The sequence below is a fragment of the Quercus lobata genome, chromosome 5 (assembly GCF_001633185.2).
Source record: "Quercus lobata isolate SW786 chromosome 5, ValleyOak3.0 Primary Assembly, whole genome shotgun sequence".
NCBI lineage: Eukaryota > Viridiplantae > Streptophyta > Magnoliopsida > Fagales > Fagaceae > Quercus > Quercus lobata.
In genome coordinates this window covers 66516693-66540371 of record NC_044908.1, presented here as the reverse complement: position 1 = coordinate 66540371, position 23679 = coordinate 66516693, and the positions used below count along the sequence as shown (strand labels likewise).

Genomic DNA, 23679 nt, shown 5'->3' with positions numbered 1-23679 from the left:
ATTTTAGGTAGTATACTGTCTTAGCTTTTGGTGACAACAACATCAAATTGTCAATATGACGGTATTATTTGCAATCATAATTCATATATTGCTTCTTTTCTTTTTCTTCTTTGTTTTATATTTACAAAAGAAATCTCTTATGACCTCTTTGATTTGCAGCAAAAGATTGTGATGAAGGTTCAAATGAATTGCCAAAAATGCCAGACTAAGGCACTCACTGTTGCTGCTGAAGCAAACGGTTAGTTCTGTGGATAATTCATAAAGCTTTATCATGTGTTTCAAAAATATGATAATTGACACATTCTCATGCACTTCTTACTATATTCTTATACCTATGTGACTTTGACTTGCAATTTGTACAAAGTTTTGCCATCTTTCATCACCATATTTTGTTGATGTTCAACGTTCTTTGTTAACCAAGTTTTCTTAGAAGTGGAAACATCTTGGGAGTATATTCTCAAATGTGTTAGATCACATAGTAAAAAAAAATATATGTAATATGTTGAAGTCTGGACTTAAATTATATATTTTTCCTTTGCAGGTGTGAACTTTGTGGGATTAGAAGGAGCAGAGAAAGATAAAGTGGTGGTGATTGGTGATGGAGTTGATGCTGCAATGCTGCAATCTGGATTTTGGGTGGTTGGTGGTGGGTTGTGCTTTTCCTTGGTGGTGGTGGTAGCTGAACCAAGTGGTGGCTGGGGGCTGACTTGTGTTTCTCTTTTCTGAAAATAGGTTTTTTACATGTAAGACCAAACACAAAGAATAATTTTCTGGCATAATTTTCATAACACAGTCAAACAACAGAACATGTTTTCCTTTTCCGTAAAATATTTTCCCCTGAATTTATTTTACACTCGGAAATGAATTTACATAGAGCCAAACGAAGCCTTAGCTTCAAATATATTCAATTTGTTTCTTCATTAGTTCCTCTCAGTTTTATGTTCTTTTTCTCTATGCTATATCATCATTTTTTCTCAATTCAAAGTCCAAGAAAAAGAAATTATATTTACAAAAACAAAAGAACTTTTCTAATTATTTTTACTCAAACAATGGAGTATTGATGAGGATTTTGCAATTTGCAGTTGGGTTTTGTTGAATTTGGGTAGGTCATTCCGTTTTCTTGTCAAAATTGAAAAGCTCTTTTAAAAAAATTTATAACTTTCTCAATTGAATTATATTTTGTATCATACTTTCTCAGCTATATATATTATATTGTAAATTTGTAGCTCTATGATATTTTGTGATGCATGAATTATATGAAATGTGTTATAGAAATTTTGGTACTAAACAAAAAATAAAAATAAAAATGCAAAATGCGTGTAAAGAGACTAGTATTAGATTAGTTTAGTGTAAAGTCAAAAAGTCTTTGAAACCATATTATTAGTCCCAACAGCAAGAATCACTCATCTCCGAAGTCCGAACCCAATCTGCAACAACATGATCTGTAAGTGTAAACTCACGTTGTTTTCAATTTTCACCCAAAAAAAGAACGTGGCAAAATGCTAGCACGACAAAAAACTTGCCAGTTCTAAACATGGCAAAAAATTTCAACTTTTGGATTACCTTCCTAGTACGAGGGCTTGTTGAAGTTAAATGTGGACGCAGCAGTCACCAAAGACAAAATCCACTATTGTGGTAGTAACCAAGGGTGACAAAATCCACTATTGTTCGAAAAGAGTGTTGTTTGTTTGAAGTTTGGCTTGCAATGCAAGTTCGCATCCGTACTATTAGTCAATTAATTGAAGTTTCCAAAGTCCAAAACGCGTTCTCCATGTTCTAGTTGAGAAATAGACACATTCACATGAATGAAAAACAATACATGCCGAAGACCATACAAGTCATGAAGAAGATGACACCGTTGTTTCCTTAAAGGAAATGTGTGGGTCTCTATATAAGTGTAGACTTCGTCTTGTGTTTTTTCCTCACATTAGACGAAATTTTCGATCGTATACTTTCTTAGCTTTTGGTTACAACTACATCAAATTTTCAACATGACGGTATTATTTGCAATCATAATTCATATATTCTCTTTTTCCTTTTTGGGTTTTATATTTACCAAAAAAAAAAAAAAAAAAAAAAAAAAAAATCTCATGACCTCTTTCATGGTTTGATTTGCAGCAAAAGATTGTGATGAAGGTTCAAATGAATTGCCAAAAATGCCAGACTAAGGCACTCACTGTTGCAGCTGAAGCAAGCGGTTAGTGTTATATGAATCGTAAAGCTCATCATGTGTTTCAAAAACTATGTGACTTTGATTTGCAATTTGTACAAAGTTTTGCCATTTTCCGTCACCATATTTTGTTGATGTTGAAACTTCTTTGTTAATCAAGTTTTCTAAGATGTGGAAACATCTTGGAATATATTCTCAATTGTGTCAGATTACATAGTAAAAAATTATATATATAATATGTTAAAGTCTGGACTTAAATTATATATTTTTCCTTCGCAGGTGTGAACTTTGTGGGATTAGAAGGAGCAGAGAAAGATAAAGTGGTGGTGATGGGTGATGGAGTTGATGCTGCAATGTTGGCTACTACTATGAGGAAGAAGGTTGGGCACGCTGATATTATTAGTGTAGCAGAGGTGAAGAAAGGAAACTAAGTTGGAAAGCCATATAAATATACTCTTAGCTACTAGAATTCCTTTTGAAGGACACAACCTTTTCTTTTCCTTTTTTTGCTAACCAGGTGAGAGATGTATATTGGCAAGGTGTTAATGTAATAAACATTCTCACTTTTTTTTCTCAGCAGAAAAAAAAATTGTAATAAACGTTCTCTTAACTTTTTTTTTTTGTGTGTGTGGTTATTTTGGCATCCCTTATCAACATTTTAAGCATTTAGAGAATTTAATGCCTTTGGCAAAATAGTTTCAAAAAAAAAAAAAAAAAATGCCTTTGGCAAAATAGGGAATTTTTTTTTTAGTATAATAACATAGGACATTTTAATAATTTAACTTAGGCCTTAAGTACTTCCAATTGTAAATTAAGAAAGTCCCAACCGGTTACGCCTCAAAACTTTCAAAATGATTTTACACTAAAAAGACCCAAAATTTTCTAAATTCCTATTATCAAAATTTTAGGCATTTGATTATTACATAAAGGCATAAATTCTCTGCACAACATTGGAGAGAGAGAGAGAGAGGGAGAGAGATAAATATGTATTTGATTCGTTTTCAGTGTCGTATATTCTTCAATCTTCACGCAGCAAAGAAGAGAGATGGAAAGCACTTGTTTAGATCTGATCTATGAAAGGGAAAGAGAAGACAATGAGAGGAGAAGACCGAATGTAGGGGGAAAGAGAGTAGAGGTAGGTGGGGGTGGGGGTTGTTGAAAATGAAATGAGGGTCAGCATAAAGAGTGAGGGAGAGAGTGCCACATGCGTTTTCTTCTAGTAAACAGAGTTCCACATCTTAACTTTCAATAGATGGTCAAACTCAAATTGTTGTTTTTATTTTTATTTTTAAATGGCGAAAGCATTTGAAATTCATTTGAGTTATTTCCAGTTTTCCACTGTCGGCTAATAAAAAACAAGATATATATATATATATATATATATAGTATGGATTTTTCTTTTTTACGTAATATACAGTATGGATTAACAAATAAGGGATTTGGCTTTTTTTTTTTTTTTTTTTTTTTTAAGATTTTACCATTTTATTAAATATATAAATTTAAATATATAATATTTATATATAATACGGTAATTCCAAAACGGTACACCGTTATTGATCAGTATCGAAATATTTCGTTATCTAGACCAAACCGAAACGGTCTCGGATACGAAATTGACTCTCTTGCTCCAAATCCCCCTATTCCCTTAAAGAAAAATTCCAAACTAATTTCATTAAACTGTCTCCATCTCTTTCCCTCTGCTCCCCTCCACCTCCATATTTGGTATTTTGTTAAACTCCTTCTTTTTTGGTGCTCTACCGGATGTACTTGGATGACACCCACAACATTGATAAAATATTAAGACGTGGACTGAATTGCACTCTACCACTCTAATAAAATTAAGGGTTACTTGCACTTTCTTCCTAAATTCCAAATTAAAAAAGTCAACCTCTTAAATTATGTGATTAGATTTCCCTATATATATATATATATATATGAGGTTATTATGAAACTAAAATTTTACAAAATTGAATAAAAAGAGAACTTCACATATTGAAAAAAAAAAAAAAAAAAAAAAAAAACACGCACATACACACATAGACACTCAAATACATAAAATAGTCTCATTATCAATACTACAAGTTATATCTTGAACTTTTCCTTTTTGTTTGTAAGGGTCTGATATATTGTTAAGAGTATCATAGTTTAGTTACAAACTTAGTTGTAAGGCTACAACTTTCACTAAACAAATTAACATGACTACATATTTTGAAATTTTAACCATTGAATTGCATATTTTTTTATGTTTTTGGAACACATGACAAATTTCGTGCCAACCATATGTTATTCACTATTTGATCCATACACTTGTTTTTATTTATTTATAAATTTAGACTGTAAAAAGTCAAAATTTAAATATTTAATTGACGACATGGCTATTGATTTTTGATCTTATTGAAATTTTGCAAGTATAGAAGATATAAGAAGAAAATGTAATCTAAAAATGAATATGTCAAAATTCACATCCAATAATAATAATAATAATAATAATAATATATATATATATATAAATATATTAAGTGGAGTTGTAAACTTAGTCTACCACTAAGTTTATTACTAAATTTTACCCAAAGTTTAATTACATTGGGCCCAAAAAATTAGTATGGTTGCAAATTTTTTTTAAGTGTAAAAAATTTATAAAATTTCTATGTGATAATTACTTTTTTACAATTTAGGGTGGTCCTGTGACCACCCTGCATTTAAGGTGGAGCCGCGTTATGTCTTTCAATTGCTATAATTTTCTTAATTTTACATCTTACTTTACCTTTGTTTTCCATATAATTATCATGTGAACATGGAGAAAAAATGTGAAGAAGAAATAGAAGCACGCAATCACAAAACAGTAAGATTGGTATTTGACTAATTGTATTTTAAGATTAATTTGATGAAAATTGGAGAAATTAACAAAATTGAGTCTCTAGTCTAAAAGTAACCCTATCATTTATAGTGGAAAAGACAATTTACATTTAAATATTTCTTTGTCAAGGATTTTTTTTGTCCTCATTTTCTTTGGTAGTTAAATTACAAATATTTACCTTATGGTTTGAAGTTTGTCTTTTAACTTGTTTCTAGAAAAGAGTTTTATTTGTTTGAAGTGCGCTTGCTATGCAAGTTTGCATTTGTACTATTAGTCAATTTCATTGAATTCACTAAAGACCAAAACGCGTTCTCCATGCTCTAGTTGAGAAATAAACACATTCACATGAATAAAAAAAATCAGGTAATTTAGAATTTGGGTGAACAATACATGCCGATGACCACAAGTCATGAAAAAGATAACAACGTTGTTACCTTTAAGGAGAAGTTTTGGCCTCTATATAAGTGTAGACTCGTCTTGTTTTTTTCTCACATTAAACGAAATTTTAGGTAGTATACTGTCTTAGCTTTTGGTGACAACAACATCAAATTGTCAATATGACGGTATTATATGCAATCATAATTCATATATTGCTTCTTTTCTTTTTCTTCTTTGTTTTATATTTACAAAAGAAATCTCTCATGACCTCTTTGATTTTCAGCAAAAGATTGTGATGAAGGTTCAAATGAATTGCCAAAAATGCCAGACTAAGGCACTCACTGTTGCTGCTGAAGCAAACGGTTAGTTCTGTGGATAATTCATAAAGCTTTATCATGTGTTTCAAAAATATGATAATTGACACATTCTGATGCACTTTTTACTATATTCTTATACCTATGTGACTTTGACTTGCAATTTGTACAAAGTTTTGCCATCTTTCATCACCATATTTTGTTGATGTTCAACATTCTTTGTTAACCAAGTTTTCTTAGAAGTGGAAACATCTTGGGAGTATATTCTCAAATGTGTCAGATCACATAGTAAAAAATTATAAATAAAATATGTTAAAAGTGTAGACTTAAATTATATATTTTTCCTTTGCAGGTGTGAACTTTGTGGGATTAGAAGGAGCAGATAAAGATAAAGTGGTGGTGATTGGTGATGGAGTTGATGCTGCAAGGTTGGCTACTACTATGAGGAAGAAGGTTGGGCACACTGATATTATTAGTGTAGCAGAGGTGAAGAAAGGAAACTAAGTTGGAAAGCCATATACATGTACTCTTGGCAAATAAAATTCCTTCTAAAGGACGCAACCTTTTCTTTTATTTGTTTTTCAACCAGGAGAGAGAGATGTATATTGGCAAGATGTTAATGTAATAAACATTCTTACTTACTTTTTTCTCAACAGGAAAAAAAATATAATAAACATTCTCTTAGCTTTTTTTTTTTTTTTTTTTTTGTGGTAATTTTAAATAGAAATTTTATTTGCTAATTAATTAATTGAGAAGGAAAAATGAATGGAAAGTATTATAACTTATAAGTGAGAGTTCCAAAACTCACCTAAAAAGAAATATTTTCAAGCATCAATTATTGTGTTTGAAAAATGGGCACTGAGAGTTCAATTCCTAGCCCACATGCAAAACTTGATGAAGTTCCAGTAACACCATAAATGATAAAAACTTCATAAAAGAGTTCAGTTTTAATGAAATCAAAGTAATAAGCTGTGTGACTGAGGCAAAAAGGAAAGAAGAAAGAAGTAAATGAACAGCCTATGGTCCCTTTAAAAATTAAACCCCCCTTATTATTAACAAACAAACACACATTAACATAATCCATTACATTAGTATTACTTATTTCAATATTAACAAGTGATTGCTCTCCACTATTGCGTGCTAAAAAAATTATACCCCAACCAAATCAAGCTTTATTAGATACTTAAAAAACTGGTTGTGCTTGCCCACAAAGTTAAAAAATGCTAACATATTCTAGATGTGGATACAAACAAATTTAGAAAATGAAATTTCAGGTAAAATTGTATAACAAGGGACCTTCCTTGGGATCCTCGTGGTGACATTAAGAGCATTTAGGCATTGGTCACCATACTGTAGTTCTTCCTGTTTGTTTCTAGGCTCAATCAAGCTTTTTTTTCCTTATTTATTTTTAATTTTCTCACATGTTGAATTAAATTCCCTCAAGCATTGTACCAAAAAAAAAAAAAAAAGCACTCAACCTCCTTAATACGACCTGTATTACTGTATAAGAAGGTAACACGTATCTATTGACCACAGGATTGTGTATGAGACTTTTGACATAAGACATTTGGGTAAAAAAAAAAAAAAAAAAATCAAATCAAATCTTCAAATGCAGTGGTTGCATGTCATTTGATATCAATAAAATTCCATGTCATGAACTCTTGATAACCATTTCCTCGTATTGAAGTTTTTATGTTCACTCAAACTGGTGTTACAACAAAATGGGTATAATAATGCTGAGAAGCTATAATGAGGGGAAAATAGTTATGTATAGTGCAAATGCGTTCATCAGTTGAGATTGTCAACGACAAAAATGCTGAGCCTTGGTGTATGAAAGACATGGAGGATGGCTGTTTTCATTTCTTGAACGTCACAAGAGCTAAGGATTATTTTTAAGCTCCCACAGACAATATAGCTTCTTGTTTTTTTGAGTAAATCGAAGTTTGGAGTGGAAAAATTTAAACTTTGAATAGCTTCATTTGAGTTAGAAAGGCTCAATCAATTCTTATCTTCATTTGAGTTTGATGCTGACATTGGGCTTGATAATGATGTAGTGGAAGGTGACTCACTGGTAGTGACGCAAGCTCTGAAAACAAAAGTTGTGGGGCTGGCTGATTATGGTTTGCTGATCAGGGATGCTTTTTCATTCGCAGGAAATTTCTCAGAAGTGTCCTACTCTCACATAAAGAGAGAGCAACAAAGTGGCACATGGTTTGTCTAAGTTAGCTATAAATTTAGCAGAGTGTGTAATTTGGATGGAAGAAGTTCCTCCTACCATCTATCATCTTGTTCAAGCTGATTTGGCCCCTCTGATTCAATAAAGTCTGATGTCTTCTTTCTCCAAAAAAAAAAAATTCTTATCTTACACGTAAAACTTGATCAATTTCCACTAACACCATAAATGATAAACCCCAACATAAGAGTTAAGTTTTAATGAAATCAAAGTAATAAGCTGTGAAAAAAAAAAAAAAAGGAGAGAAAAGAAGAAGAAGTAAATGTACAGCCCTTTGGTCCATGCAGTGGCAGAGCCAAGAAGTTTTATTTGGGGGGTCACAATTAACATAAACCATATATCTAAACAACAAAAAACTCAAGAAGAAGAAAAAAATTCGTATCATTATCATTATATTTAAAATACTTTGAAGAATTCATTTTATATTTTATGTTTCAATTTATTTATTTATTTAGATGTAAAAGAATACTATGTCATTGTATTTTGTTTACCCTATAATTTATAAGTTATCTGAATATTAAATAAAACACAGTTTTTTTTAACAATTTGCTAGCAGCCAAGTATTGAAATTAAATCAATTATAAATTATAGATATGTAGTTAAAACAATTGAAAATTACATGGAATAAAAAAAATTACATTTGGAAAGATATTATTACATTTTACACCAAAAAAAAAAAAAAACACTAATGCTATTCACAACCTAATACACACACACACACACATATATATATATCATCACTCTTGACATATATTATGAGAAGATTATTACTTAATTATTTGTTGATTATGCTTACACTAAAAAGTATTTAGAAATTTAATAATAAATAAAGGGGGGCCAAGTTGTATTTTTCCAATTAGCTACTTGTAAATATAATTACATCATATATTAAAAATGATATTTTTCAAAATATTTGGGGGACCTAGGCCCTCTAGTCCCTTTGATCATCCGCCACTGGGTCCATGCATTACTAGGAGTAGACATGGCAAAACGGGTCAGAATTTTCTGACCCAACCCGACCCGACCCGAAAAATACTCAACCCGAACCCCATTTTTTTGACCCGAAGCAAAAACGGGTTGACCCGTGACCCGACCCGTGTTTTGTGCGGGTCAACCCGACCCAACCCGTGACCCGACCTGAACCCGAACCATTTTTTTAAAACTTTTTTTTTTTTTGGTAAAAAAAATAGTGAAATTAAGACAATATTAGTTTAATTTTTTATTGTGAGCTTTAAGGAAACAATTGATACATTTACATAACTGCATGCAAATTAATTGAAAAATAAATGATTGAGCATTCTGTAATGAGTAAAGATTTTTAGATATCAAATAGCAAAGTACATGCTAAGATAATCTGGTTACAGTAAAGTTAAAAACAGATTTAAAATTGTAGATATGTGTAAGACACATTCACAAGTGTGAAAATAGTAAAGCCAAAGTATCAAATTAGAATAAATTATGAATGCTTAGATCTATTTTTTAACAATTTATGTTCAAAATAAACGGTTTTTCAAAATAAATTATGATATTTCCTAGAGTGTGTACTGCTTAACAATGATATGATCTTCATAAAAGAGACTAGGTATAAATAAGTAAGCAATCAAACTTTAATGTATATCTCAAATTGAAATAGAGTGTCAACCACAATTGATAATAGATTATAAAATTAATTTTTAAAATTGTAACTTTCTTATATGTTTTTATTCTTTATCAAATGAGTTATCCAATAAGTCATTTGTAATTTTTTTTTTTGGAATGTTGATATTGTGTAAAAATAAAACTTGTATATTTGTTTTACTTATTTTTGTGTTGTTTTGTTTTAGATAGCAATGTTAGGATTTGTATACTTTTAAAATTATTGAATAAATATTAATAAGTTTAATTGAGTTTATTCTTGATATAAGTAGTGAATTCAAAATTATGCATTTTACATCAAGTAATATGTTACATAACTATCCAAATGGCAAATACATATTATTTTCTTTACCAAAAAATAAATAAATAAATAAAAAATTTCATGTGAAAAATACGGGTCAACCCGACCCGACCCGACCCGACCCAACCCGACCCGACCCGCCCCGCCCCGCCCGTTTTGCCATGTCTAACTAGGAGGCCCAATTCATTGAAAAGAAAATTATAAAAAACGACCACTCTTCATCATGCAACGTATCAGTACTAAAACAAAGATACTAGCAACAACACAGTCCCCACATCAAACGTCTCGCCTAGAAAGTCTACCACGTATCTAATTCTACCCAAAAGCTGTTAAAGAAAGAAGACAAAAAATCAAAGCTTAGAGTTCATTCATCAGAGTTGAGCGTGAGAAAATCCCCACTCGTCTTTGTGTTGTGTTTTGTGATATATATCCAAATTAAGAAGGGCTATTAAATTTGTTTATCCATAATAGGTGTGAGAACCAAAAAGGAATGTACCGGAATTGGGCTTTGGCTAGAAAAAATGACCGAGCTGTGGAGGGCGAAAGGTTTAGAGAAGTCCTACGTTTATAACATTTTATAATATTCTTATAACAAATCATAAGTAGTTAATTGTTGTTGGTTCAAATTTGAACCTAACACTAAGATTATTTTTTTGCTCCAACAATAACAATCAATAACAACCTGCCATTTAAGATTTATTGTAAAAATGTTATGAAAATGTTGTGGGCATATCATTTCTCAAAGGTTTAAGGTCAAATCGAATGCTTTAACCCAAAGAAGGTAACAGTAACTACCCAAGACAGGTGGCGAGGGAAACTTCCTAACAAAGGTATCATCACCTCCACATTAAATGCACTATACCAACTAAACTTGCCGCATTAATGGTTGACCGACACCTGAACAATGTTATCACATCCTTTTACCTACTCAGCATGGCCTCAAAAGAAGGGGAAAGGAAAGATGGGACAAGATCGAAGCTGGGACATTATAAAATGAAAGGGATTCCCGATGAACAGGGGGCGGATATTAAAAAAGGAGAGAGAAAAGACTAAACAAAAGAAAAGGCATAGTGTATTGTTCTTTGCTAAGTGTAAAAGGCTCCTCGATCATTTCGAGGGAGATGAAATAAACAAATTTATCTATATTATCAGTTTCTTTTTACAATCATTGGGTAGCACTTAGACTTTTAGCTAAGAGCTATAATTGGAAGTTCAACTGTTGGTCCAAAATCCCATCTCTATAAATTAATTGTCGTGGATTTTGATTCAAGCCCAATCACTTTTTGGGCCTATGGAATTTTGGCCCATACAATATGTTAAATTAATTTTGAAAATGTATATTATACAAACCAAAAAAAAAAAAAAAACACACACACACACACACAATGATATACATACGTACATATATATATATATATATATTTGAGAACTTTAAAAAGAAAATTAAATACAATAACAATAATGACTTAGTTTTATATTTTTTGGTGTCGGATGTGAATCCTCAACAAACTAATCAAGGTCGACCACATATATTCTCTTTTGTTAACCTTTTTTTAACATATTTTATAAAAATAAAATCTTTAAGTTAGTTCATTTTCTATTACAATGAGAGTTTACTTCATATACAATGTATATTGTGAACATAAACATAAATATAACAATACATCTATGGTTATATCTTTGTATATTTTTGCAAAAAAATTATCATTGTTCATGAACAATGAGTAGAATTCTAGAGTGGCCTTTCTTGAGCCAATTGTTAGCAAATCTACATTTAGTATTAGTTGCACCTAAAAGACATACCTAGCTATTTGGAAATGTTAATGAAATTCTTAGTGTGCTATCTCAAATAATGATAGTATTGTAATTATATAAAATAATTAATGATTAAGTTGTCTAACAAGTGAATAATATGTTTTGATGCTATATAAATGGTTTGTTTGCAACCATTCTTATTCTAGTAATATGTGGAAATATTAAAAAAAAGCTCTCTCAAATGGACGTAAGAAGCTTCTTCAGAAATGATATGTTTTTTCTCTACTACTTAGATAATTGTGCAAAGAATAATTCTTCTTCAATATTCTTGGACCGAAAGCCAAATTGGACTTGATAAGTTTCCACATTCATGGTTCAAGGTTTTATGATAAGGAACTAACTTGATAATTTTAATCTTGTGTTTTAAATAAAATTTAAGCCAATTTATTTCTAATTTTATAGAAGAGAATGAAAAAACTAAGAATAAACAATATTTAATTCAAGGAGATTACAATTACCAACATTTATCTCATAAATTTTACAACAATAAGAATTTGAACTATCTTGAACCCACTATTAGATATATATATTTCATACATCATATTTAATTATTATTGAAGCATTTATTTAATAGAGCACACACTTATATACAAATTTATAAACATAAATTTATGTCTATGTTTATGTTTTACAAGTGCATCACATGTAAACTTTCATACTAATAAGAATAAAAAATTAAATTAAAACTTTTAGTTTTCTTTTCCTAAAACTTATTAAAAAGGTACTCACATGTAGAATATTGAAAAAGAATTATAAGATACACACATATTTGTGCGTGTCATAATTGAGTCCCAGAACTTCAATCATCATCTTCAAGAATTAGAAAAAAAGAACAATTTATATATTGAAACACCATTAAAAATGAATTCCTTGCAATTTTCCTTTAGATTAATGGAAGGGAATTCCTTAGGCTTATTACCTCATAATTGAGGTATAGAAGTTGATATTTGAAAAGACAAAGCTAAAGCTATTTTATTAGCTCGTAATTGCATTTTATTTATTTATTTATTTATGTTTTTAGAACACATAACAAATTTCGTGCCAACCATATGTTATTCACTATTTGATCCATACTCTTATTATTATTATTATTTAGGCCATAAAAAGTCAAAATTTAAATATTTGATTGATGACATAGCTATTGATCTTTGATCTTATTGAAATTTTGCAAGTATGGAAGATATAAGAAGAAAATGTAATCTAAAAGTGAATTTTTCAAAATTCACATCCAATAAAAAAAAAAATATTAAGTGGAGTTGTAAACTTAGTCTACAACTAAAGTTTATTACAAAATTTTGTCCAAAGTTTAATTACATTGGGCCAAAAAAAAAAAAAAATTAGTATGGTTGCAAATTTTTTTAAGGGTAAAAAATTCATAAAATTTCTATGCCATAATTACTTTTTTACAATTTAGGGTGGTCCTGTGACCACCCTTCATTCAACGTGGAGCCGCCCTATGTCCTTCTATTGCTATAATTTTCTTAGTTTTACATCATAATTTACCTTTGTTTTCCATATAATTATCATGTGAAAATGGGGAAAAAAAACGAGAGGAAGAAATAGAAGCACGCAATCACAAAACAGTAGATGGGTATTTGACTAATTGTATTCTAAGATTAATTGGATGAAAATTGGAGAAATTTAACAGAATTGAGTCTCTAGTCTAAACGTAACCCTGTCATTTATAGTGGAAAAGACAATTTACATTTAAATATTTCTTTCGTTGAGGATTTTTTTTTTGTCCTCATTTTCTTTGGTAGTTAAATAACACATATTTACCTTATGGTTTGAAGTTTGTCTTTTAACTTGTTTCTAGAAAAGAGTTTTGTTTGTTTGAGCTGGTGCGCTTTCTATGCAAGTTTGCATTTGTACTATTAGTCAACTTCATTGAATTCACTGCTAAAGTCCAAAAAGGCGTTCTCCATGCTCTAGTTGAGAAATACACATTCACATGAATGAAAAATGAGGTAATTTAGAATTTGGGTGAACAATACATGCCGAAGACCACAAGTCATGAAGAAGATAACAACGTTGTTTCCTTATAGGAGATATTTGGGGCCTCTATATAAGTGTAGACTTCGTCTTGTTTTTTTTCTCACATTAGAAGAAATTTTCACTACTTTCTTAGCTTTTGGTGACAACAACATCAAATTGTCAATATGACGGTATTATTTGCAATCATAATTCATATATTGCTTCTTTTCTTCTTCGTTCTTTGTTTTATATTTACAAAAAAAAAAAAAAAAAAATCTCATGACCTCTTTCATGGTTTGATTTTCAGCAAAAGATTGTGATGAAGGTTCAAATGAATTGCCAAAAATGTCAGACTAAGGCACTCACTGTTGGTGCTGAAGCAAACGGTTAGTGTTATGGATCATAAAGTTTTATCATGTGTTTCAAAAATATGATAATTGACACATACTTATGCACTTTTTACTATACCTATGTGACTTTGATTTGCAATTTTTACAAAGTTTTGCCATCTTTCATCACCATATTTTGTTGATATTCAACATTCTTTGTTAACCAAGTTTTCTTAGAAGTGGAAACATCTTGGCAGTATATTCTCAAATGTGTCAGATCACATAGTAAAAACTAATAAATAAAATATGTTAAAGTCTAGACTTAAATTATATATTTTTCCTTTGCAGGTGTGAACTTTGTGGGATTAGAAGGAGCAGATAAAGATAAAGTGGTGGTGATTGGTGATGGAGTTGATGCTGCAACGTTGGCTACTACTATGAGGAAGAAGGTTGGGCACACTGATATTATTAGTGTAGCAGAGGTGAAGAAAGGAAACTAAGTTTTTTTTTTTTTTTTTTTTTTTGAGAAAGAAAAGGAAACTAAGTTGGAAAGCCATGTACATGTACTCTTGGCAAATAAAATTCCTTCTAAAGGACACAACCTTTTCTTTTATTTATTTTTTCAACCAGGAGAGAGAGATGTATATTGGCAAGGTGTTAATGTAATAAACTTTCTTACTTACTTTTTTTCAACAGGAAAAAAAAAATATAATAAGCATTCTCTTAGCTTTTTTTTTTTTTTTTTTTTTTTGAGAAAGAAAAATGAATGGAAGGTATTATAACTTATAAGTGAGAGTTCCAAAACTCACCTAAAAAGAAATATTTTCAAGCATCAATTATTGTGTTTGAAAAATGGGCACTGAGAGTTCAATTCCTAGCCCACATGCAAAACTTGATGAAGTTCCAGTAACACCATAAATGATAAAAACTTCATAAAAGAGTTCAGTTTTAATGAAATCATAGTAATAAGCTGCGTGATTGAGGCAAAAAGGAAAGAAGAAAGAAGTAAATGAACAGCCTATGGTCCCTTTACAACCAAACCCATTTTGAATCTGATTTCAATACAAATTTATGGTTTCGGTGGGCTTTTAGCTCATAAGCCTCAAAGTTTAATGGGCCAAACCAATACATTGATTGTGTGAAAATTCAAAATACAAGCTTATCCTATTAAGGACTGGTTATTAACAAACAACACACATTAACATAATCCATTACATTAGTATTACTTATTTCAATATTAACAAGTGATTGCTATCCACTATTGCGTGCTAAAAAAATTATACCCCAACCAAATCAAGCTTTATTAGATACTTAAAAAACTGGTTGTGCTTGCCCACAAAGTTAAAAAATGCTAACATATTCTAGATGTGGATACAAAGAAATTTAGAAAATGAAATTTCAGGTAAAATTGTACAACAAGTGACCTTCCTTGGGATCCTCATAGTGACATTAAGAGCATTGGTCACCATACTGAAGTTCTTCCTGTTTGTTTCTAGGCTCAATCAAGCTTCTTCTTTTTTTTCTTATTTATTTTTAATTTTCTCACATGCTGAATTAAATTCCCTCAAGCATTGTACCTAAAAAAAAAAAAAGCACTCAACCACCTTAATACCGACCTATATTACTGTATAAGAAGGTAACACGTATCTTCTGACCACAGGAATTGTGTATGAGACTTTTTGACATAAGACATTTGGGTCCAAAAAAAAAAATCAAATCAAATCAAATCAAATATTCAAATGCAGTGGTTGCATGTCATTTGATATCAATAAAATTCCATGTCATGTACTCTTGATAGCCATTTCCTCGTATTGAAGTTTTTATGTTCACTCAAACTGGTGTTACAACAAAATGGGTAAAATAATCCTGAGAAGCTATAATGAGGGGAAAATAGTTATGTATAGTGCAAATGCGTTCATCAGTTGAGATTGTCAACGACAAAAATGCTGAGCCTTGGTGTATGAAAGACATGGAGGATGGTTGTTTTCATTTCTTGAACGTCCACAGGAACTAAGGATTGTTTTTAAGCTCCCGCAGACAATATTAGTTCACTTCTTGTTTTTTTGAGTAAATCGAAGTTAGGAGTGGCCTCCTCAAACATCCACAGGTTTGATAAACCCATAAACCCAGAAAAACCCATCAATAATGTTTTCTCTTTAAATCAATAACAATTGACTAATAATATCAAAATTAGCACAAAACCTCAATATTAGTAATGAGCAATATTAGCACAAAACTAGCAATACCCAGAACCCTTGAACTCCAATTCCAAAATTCCCAAACACAACTGTATTAAACCCATAAGCCCAGAAAACAGAAAAACCCATCTCACATTGGGGAAAAGGGAAAATCATGAAAAAAAACCTTTGGATCGTGGCTCACGGCGGCTCCGGTTTGTTTCCAAGCTCCATGCACAGCTCCGGCGAACTCTGTGGCGGTGAGCTCCGGTGTGTGGTGTAGTGGAGGTTTGGGCAAACAAAGGACGGCACAACCCCAGAGGAGGAAGCAGAGGGCACGGCGAGAACATCTATGGGGCGGTGGTGTAGGTTCGGCGTGTGAGCGTGAACTCTCTTTTTCTGAGGTCATATTTTTTCTTTAAAGTGAACTCTGACGTGGCAAACATCTAGTGGCTGGCGTAAAACACTGGTTTTACGCCACAGCCTGATAGAATGTTTTCTCTTAATGAAATCGAGGTAATAAGCTGTGGGAAAAAAAAAGGGTAAATGTACAGCCCTTCGGTCCTGTACAACTAAGCCCATTTTGTATGTAATTTCAATATCAAAATAGGTTTCGTTGAGCTTCTAGTTCATAAGTCTGCCTGCTTTCAGAACACACTCCATGCATTACTAGAGGTCCAATTCATTGAATAAAATTATAAAAAACGACCACTCTCCATCATGCAACGTATCAGTACTAAAACAAAGATACTAGCAACAGCACAATCCTCACATCAAACGTGTCGCCTAGAAAGTCTACCACGTATCTGATTCTACCCAAAAGTTGTTAAAGAAAGAAGACAAAAAATCAAAGTTTAGAGTTCATTCATCAGAGTTGAGCTTGAGAAAATCCCCACTCTTGTCTATGTTGTGTTTTGTCATCATGTATATCCAAATTAAGAAGAGCTATTTAATTTGTTAATCCATAATAGGTGTGAAGACCAAAAACGAATGTACTGGAATAGGGCTTTGGCAAAAATGTAGAACAGGCCCAATTAAATGCTCTAGAAGACCATATAGGCCCAGCTGAGGAGAAAGACTGCCCAAGGAAGTAGTAGGTCCAAGGAAGCCTAGAAAAAATGACCGAGCTGAGGAGGGCGAAAGGTTTAAGGTCAATTCAAATGCCTTAGCTCGAAGAAGGTAACGGTAACTACCCAAGACAAGTGACAAGGGAAACTTCCTAACAAAGGTACCATCACCTTCGCATTAAATGCACTACACCAATTAAACTTGCCACATTAATGGCCGAATGATACTTGAACAATATCATCATAGCCTATTACCTACTCAACATGGCCTCAAAAGGAGGGGAAAGGAAAGATAGGATAAGATCGAAGTTGGGACATTATAAAAGGAAAGAGATCCTCGATGAATAGGGGCAGATATTGAAAAAAGGAAAGAGAAAAGACTAAACAGAAGAAAATGCATAGTGTTTTGTTCTTTACTAAGTTTAAAAGGCTCCTCAGTCATTTTGAGGGAGATGAAATAAACAAAGGGTGAGGTTTGGGTCTAGTGTCTAGTTGCACTAGACCCATTGAGATTATAACATGTATCTACTTTTGAACTAATGTCACCATCGTAACAGGTCCAGTACATGTAGTGCACTAGACCTAAGCCTCACCCATAAACAAATTTATCTATATTATCAGTTTCTTTTTCCAATCATTGGGTGGCACTTAGACTTTTAGCTAAGAGCTATAATTGGAAGTTCAACTATTGGTCTAGAATCTCATCTCTATAAATTAATTGTCGTGAGTCTTGATCCAAGCCCAATTACTTTTTGGGCCTATGGATTTTTGGCCCATATAATATGTTAAATTAATTTTGAAAATGTATATTATGCCAAAAAAAACACACACACACACATTGATATACATACGTGTGTGTGTGTATATATATATATATATTTGAGAACTTAAATTAAATACAACAACAATAATAACTTCGTTTTATATTTTTTGGGCTTGGGTGTGAATCCTCAACAAACTAATCACGGTCGACCACATGTATTCTCTTTCGTTAACTTTTGTTTAACATATTTTTTAAAAATAAAATCTTTAAGTTAGTTCATTTTCTATTAAAATGAGAGTTTACTTCACATACAATGTATATTACATAAACATAAATATAACAATATATATATGGTTATATCTTTGTATATTTTTGCAAATAAATTATCATTGTTCAAGAACAATGAGTAGAATTCTAAAGTGGTCTTTCTTGAGCCAATTGTTGCCAAGTCTACATTTAATATTAGTTGCACCTGGAAGACATACCTAACTATTTGGAAATGTTAATGAAATTCTTAGTGTGCTATCTCAAATAATGATAATATCTTAATTATATAAACTAGCTTGTAACCTCATGCACATGCATGGATACACTTAAATATATACAATAAGATGCATAATATAATTCCTATATATATAATTTAAATACTATTTATATTCATTTTTATATTTTTTTAACTCTTTAAAAATTTTTGTAATGATATTATTAGGTATAAAATATAAATTGTTTATTTAAAAAAAAAATTATTGTGAAGCACATTTTTTTTTTTTTTTTTTACAATTCATTTGTTCTAGACTCTTTGGTTTTTGTACTTAATAACTCACTTGGATGAATATTTATGATATGGGCCCACATTTGATTATAAAATTAAGAAATAAAACTCTTTAAGAATAAATAATTTATGACACATGGTGTAAAATTGGAACTCTAATTTGGAATTTTAATTTGAGTTTTTCTCAGTTTTACCTATTATTATTATTATTATTATTATTATTATTATTATTATTATTATTATTATTATTATATATAGATTAATTAATGATTAAGTTGTCTAACAAGTGAATAATAAGTTTTGATATCATATAAATGGTTTGTGTGCAACCATTCTCATTCTAGAAATATGTGGAAATATTAAAGCAGTGGTCTATAATGTAGTAAGAACATTTTCCTGAAACCTTTTGCGTTTTTTCTACTGTCTTAGAGAACAATGCAAAACACAATTCTTCTTTGATATTCTTGGACTGAAAGCCAAATCGGACTTGATAAGTTCCCACACTCATGGTTCGAGGTTTTATGATAAGGAACTAATTTGATAATTTTAGTCTTGTGTTTTAAATAACATTTAAGCCAATTTATTTCTAATTTTATAGAAAAGAATGAACAAACTAAGAATAAACAATATTTAATTCAAGGAGAATACAATTACCAACATTTATCTCATTAATTTTAGGACAATAAGAATTTGAACTAACTTGAACCCACTATTAGATATTAGATATATATTTCAAAAATCATATTTAATTATTATTGAAGCATATATTTCATAGAGCACACACTTATATACAAATTTATAAACATAAATTTATGTTTATGTTTTACAGGTGCATCACATGTAAAATTTCATACTAATGAGAATCATAAATTAAATTAAAACTTTTAAGTTTCTCTTCCTAAAACTTATTAAAAAGGCACTCACGTGTAGAATATTGAAAAGGAATTAAAAGTTACTATAAGATACACACATATTTGTGTGTGTGTCATAATTGAGTCCTAGAACTTCAATTACCATCTTCAAGACTTCGAAAAAAAAAAAAAAACAATTTATATATTGGAGCACCATTAAAAATGAATTCCTTGCAATTTTCCTTCAGAGTAATGGAAGGGAATTCCCTAGGCTTATTACCTCATAATTGAGGAATAGAAGTTGATATTTGAAAAGACAAAGCTAAAGCTATTTTTTTACCTCATAATTGCATATTTTTTTATGTTTTTGAAACACATGACAAATTTCGTGCCAACCCTATCATTTATAGTGGAAAAGATAATTTACATTTAATCATTTCTTTAATTATTTGGGTTAGAAAGGCTCAATTAATTCCTATATCACACGCAAAACTTGATCAACTTTCACTAACACCATAAATAATAAACCCCAACATAAGAATTAAGTTTTAATAAAATCAAAATAATAAGCTATGGAAAAGGGGGGAAAATGAAGAAAAGTTTATGTACAGCCCTTTGGTCCTTTAGAACTAAGCCCATATTGTATCTAATTTCAATATCAAAATAGGTTTAGTTTGTCTTCTAGCTCATAAATTTGTTTGCTTTCAAAATACACTCCATGCCTTACTAGGAGGCCCAGTTTATTGAAAGCAAAATTATAAAAAACGACCACACTCTCCAATCTCCATCATGCAAGTATCTATACTAAAACCAAGCTACTAGCAACAACATAGTCTCAACATCAAACGTATCGCCTTGAAAGAAGAAAAAAAAAAAAAATCAAAACTTAGAGTTCATTCATCAGAGTTGAGCTTGAGAAAATCCCCACTCTTGTCTTTGTGTTGTGTTTTGTCATTTTATATATATATATATATATATATATATATATATATATCCAAATTAAGAGGGGTTGTTAAATTTGTTAATCTATAATAAGTTAAATTAATTTTGAAAATGTATATTACGAAAAATACATACATACATACATATATATATATATATATATATATATATATATATATATATTTTGGAGAACTTTTTATAATAAAAAAATACAACAACAACCATGACTTAGTTATATATTTTTTGGGGTCGGGTATGAATTATTAACAAACTAATCAAGGTTGACCACATATATTTTCTTTCGTCAACTTTTTGTTTAACATATTTTGTAAAAATAAAAAGTTTAGTTTAGTTCATTTTCTATTTCAATGAGAGTTAATTTCACATACAATGTAAACTGAGAACATAAACATAAATATAACAATACACATATAGTTGTATCTTTGTATATTTTTGCAAAAAAATTATCACTGTTCATGAACAATGTGTGGAATTCTAGAGTGGTCTTTCTTGAGCCAATTATTGCCAAGTCCAAATTTAATATTAGTTGCACCTAGAAGACATGCCTAGCTATTTGGAAATGTTAATAAAATTCTTAGTATGCTATCTCAAATAATGTTATTATCGTAATTATATATGTGGGACCCAATAATTTGTGGCCCTGGCCCATTTTTACATTGGGGCCCAAGGCCCGAGCCGAGGAAGGGTATGGCCGAGGATGGGTAATAAAAATCCAAACAGTCTTGAGACACAGCCAAGGATGATTCTGTCCTCGGTATATCTGAGGTCCCCCTGGAAGAAAGGGCAAAAACGGTATAAGAACAGTTTGGGAAAAAATCTAAAATATCTATGTCAATAGAAAAGTAGACGCTGGATAGTATAACGACCAAGGACAAAGGGAAAGCTGTCATTATTGCCATTCAATACTCTGCACCTGACAGAGCCATGCTCTTCAGCTTTTACAACCACCCACAACCACTCTAGGTATGGGCTAACAGGACAGATCTTAAGTCCTAGGAAAGTGAGCTTATACGTGGACACTGGTGAGAGGATAAGTGCCCGTATAAAAGGAGAAGAAAGAGTGTGAGAGAAGGGAGGGGGGGGGGGGGGGGGGACAACCCGTCCTCCCAACCATGGTGTCCTAGAAACAAGGAGAATAAGAAGAGCAAAGAGCTCCCCAGACTCCTCGGACGAGATTCACTGACCAGAGCCAACCCGAATTACCGTCCCGTGACCAAGGACTAGCCTTTCAAACCCACGCTCTACAAATGATATTGTTTGGGCCCTCTTTACGTACGAGCCCAATATTATCTTGGGGTCATTACGAATCGAGACCTTACAATTGGCGCCGTCTGTGGAAAAGGCTTGTGTCTTGGCACAGGTAGTGGGTTGAGACGATCCCTCACATTATTTCCAACAGCCGGATGTAGTGTTCTAGCGTAAAATTCCACTAGGGGCTACATTTCTTCACTAGGGGTTGCGCTTCGTAGCGTCAGCAGCACGGATGGTTCTAGGGGCTTGATCGAGAAGTTAATCCCCCTAAACCAAGGTCCCATGCCATAGCCGAGGGGTTAATTCCCCCAACTACTTAAAAAATCAAGTTTTGGACAGAACCAAAGTATTGCATGGTCCTCAGATTCAAACCTATAAGGAAACCAACTACTTAAAAAATCAAGTTTTGGACAGAACCAAGGTATTGCATGGTCCTCGGACTCAAACCTATGGGGAAATCAACTACTTAAAAAATCAAGTTTTGGACAGAACCAAGGTATTGCATGGTCCTCGGACTCAAACCTATGGGGAAACCAACTACTTAAAAATCAAGTTTTGGACAGAACCAAGGTATTGCATGGTCCTCGGACTCAAACCTATGGGGAAACCAACTACTTAAAAAATCAAGTTTTGGACAGAACCAAGGTATTGCATGGTCCTCGGACTCAAACCTATGGGGAAACCAACTACTTAAAAAATCAAGTTTTGGACAGAACCAAGGTATTGCATGGTCCTCGGACTCAAACCTATGGGAAAACCAACTACTTAAAAATCAAGTTTTGGACAGAACCAAGGTATTGCATGGTCCTCGACTCAAACCTATGGGGAAAAAATACTTAAAAATCAAGTTTTAGACAGAACCAAGGTATTGCATGGTCCTCGGACTCAAACTATGGGGAAACCAACTACTTAAAAAATCAAGTTTTGGACAGAACCAAGGTATTGCATGGTCCTCGGACTCAAACCTATGGGGAAACAACTACTTAAAAATCAAGTTTTAGACAGAACCAAGGTATTGCATGGTCCTCAGACTCAAACCTATGGGGAAACCAACTACTTAAAAATCAAGTTCTGGACAGAACCAAGGTATTGCATGGTCCTCGGACTCAAACCTATGGGGAAACCAACTACTTAAAAAATCAAGTTTTGGACAGAACTAAGGTATTGCATGGTCCTCGGACTCAAACCTATGGGGAAACCAACTACTTAAAAATCAAGTTTTGGACAGAACCAAGGTATTGCATGGTCCTCGAACTCAAACCTATGGGGAAACAAACTACTTAAAAAATCAAGTTTTTGACAGAACTAAGGTATTGCATGGTCCTCGGACTCAAACCTATGGGGAAACCAACTACTTAAAAATCAAGTTTTGGACAGAACCAAGGTATTGCATGGTCCTCGGACTGCATGGTCCTCGGACTCAAACCTATGGGGAAACCAACTACTTAAAAAATCAAGTTTTGGACAGAACCAGGTATTGCATGGTCCTCGGACTCAAACCTATGGGGAAACCAACTACTTAAAAATCAAGTTTTGGACAGAACCAAGGTATTGCATGGTCCTCGGACTCAAACCTATGGGGAAACCAACTACTTAAAAATCAAGTTTTGGACAGAACCAAGGTATTGCATGGTCCTCGGACTCAAACCTATGGGGAAACCAACTACTTAAAAATCAAGTTTTGGACAGAACCAAGGTATTGCATGGTCCTCGGACTCAAACCTATGGGGAAACCAACTACTTAAAAATCAAGTTTTGGACAGAACCAAGGTATTGCATGGTCCTTGGACTCAAACCTATGGGGAAACCAACTACTTAAAAATCAAGTT

General features: G+C 31.9%; 3 protein-coding genes across 4 annotated transcripts; all 3 read left to right on the top strand.

The window, feature by feature from the left end:
• Positions 1–2793, top strand: LOC115992631 (heavy metal-associated isoprenylated plant protein 47-like). 2 transcript variants are annotated; one of them, XM_031116856.1, is made up of 4 exons: positions 1–61; positions 160–238; positions 542–743; positions 2119–2198. In XM_031116856.1, the coding sequence occupies exons 1-3, from the start codon at positions 56–58 to the stop codon at positions 724–726; spliced, it is 270 nt and encodes an 89-aa protein (XP_030972716.1). In that variant the 5' UTR covers positions 1–55; the 3' UTR covers positions 727–743; positions 2119–2198. The 2 variants fall into 2 exon arrangements, with proteins under 2 accessions (XP_030972716.1, XP_030972717.1); XM_031116857.1 differs by lacking the exons at positions 1–61; positions 160–238; positions 542–743 and adding exons at positions 1816–1997; positions 2450–2793 and having other exon boundaries at positions 2119–2197.
• Positions 2794–5501: 2708 nt separating this feature from the next.
• LOC115988796 (heavy metal-associated isoprenylated plant protein 47-like) lies at positions 5502–6367 on the top strand. The gene is made up of 3 exons (XM_031112411.1): positions 5502–5590; positions 5689–5767; positions 6072–6367. The coding sequence occupies exons 1-3, from the start codon at positions 5585–5587 to the stop codon at positions 6221–6223; spliced, it is 237 nt and encodes a 78-aa protein (XP_030968271.1). The 5' UTR covers positions 5502–5584; the 3' UTR covers positions 6224–6367.
• Positions 6368–13782: 7415 nt separating this feature from the next.
• Positions 13783–14532, top strand: LOC115988616 (heavy metal-associated isoprenylated plant protein 47-like). Its single transcript, XM_031112181.1, has 3 exons — positions 13783–13868; positions 13985–14063; positions 14355–14532. The coding sequence occupies exons 1-3, from the start codon at positions 13863–13865 to the stop codon at positions 14504–14506; spliced, it is 237 nt and encodes a 78-aa protein (XP_030968041.1). The 5' UTR covers positions 13783–13862; the 3' UTR covers positions 14507–14532.
• Positions 14533–23679: the final 9147 nt, after the last annotated feature.

Excerpts from the sequence above, each read along its gene's own strand:
- LOC115992631 (XM_031116856.1), top strand. Across the intron at positions 239-541 it reads TGTTGCTGCTGAAGCAAACG|GTGTGAACTTTGTGGGATTA; the intron begins GTTAGTTCTGTG and ends TTTCCTTTGCAG.
- LOC115988796 (XM_031112411.1), top strand. Across the intron at positions 5,768-6,071 it reads TGTTGCTGCTGAAGCAAACG|GTGTGAACTTTGTGGGATTA; the intron begins GTTAGTTCTGTG and ends TTTCCTTTGCAG.
- LOC115988616 (XM_031112181.1), top strand. Across the intron at positions 14,064-14,354 it reads TGTTGGTGCTGAAGCAAACG|GTGTGAACTTTGTGGGATTA; the intron begins GTTAGTGTTATG and ends TTTCCTTTGCAG.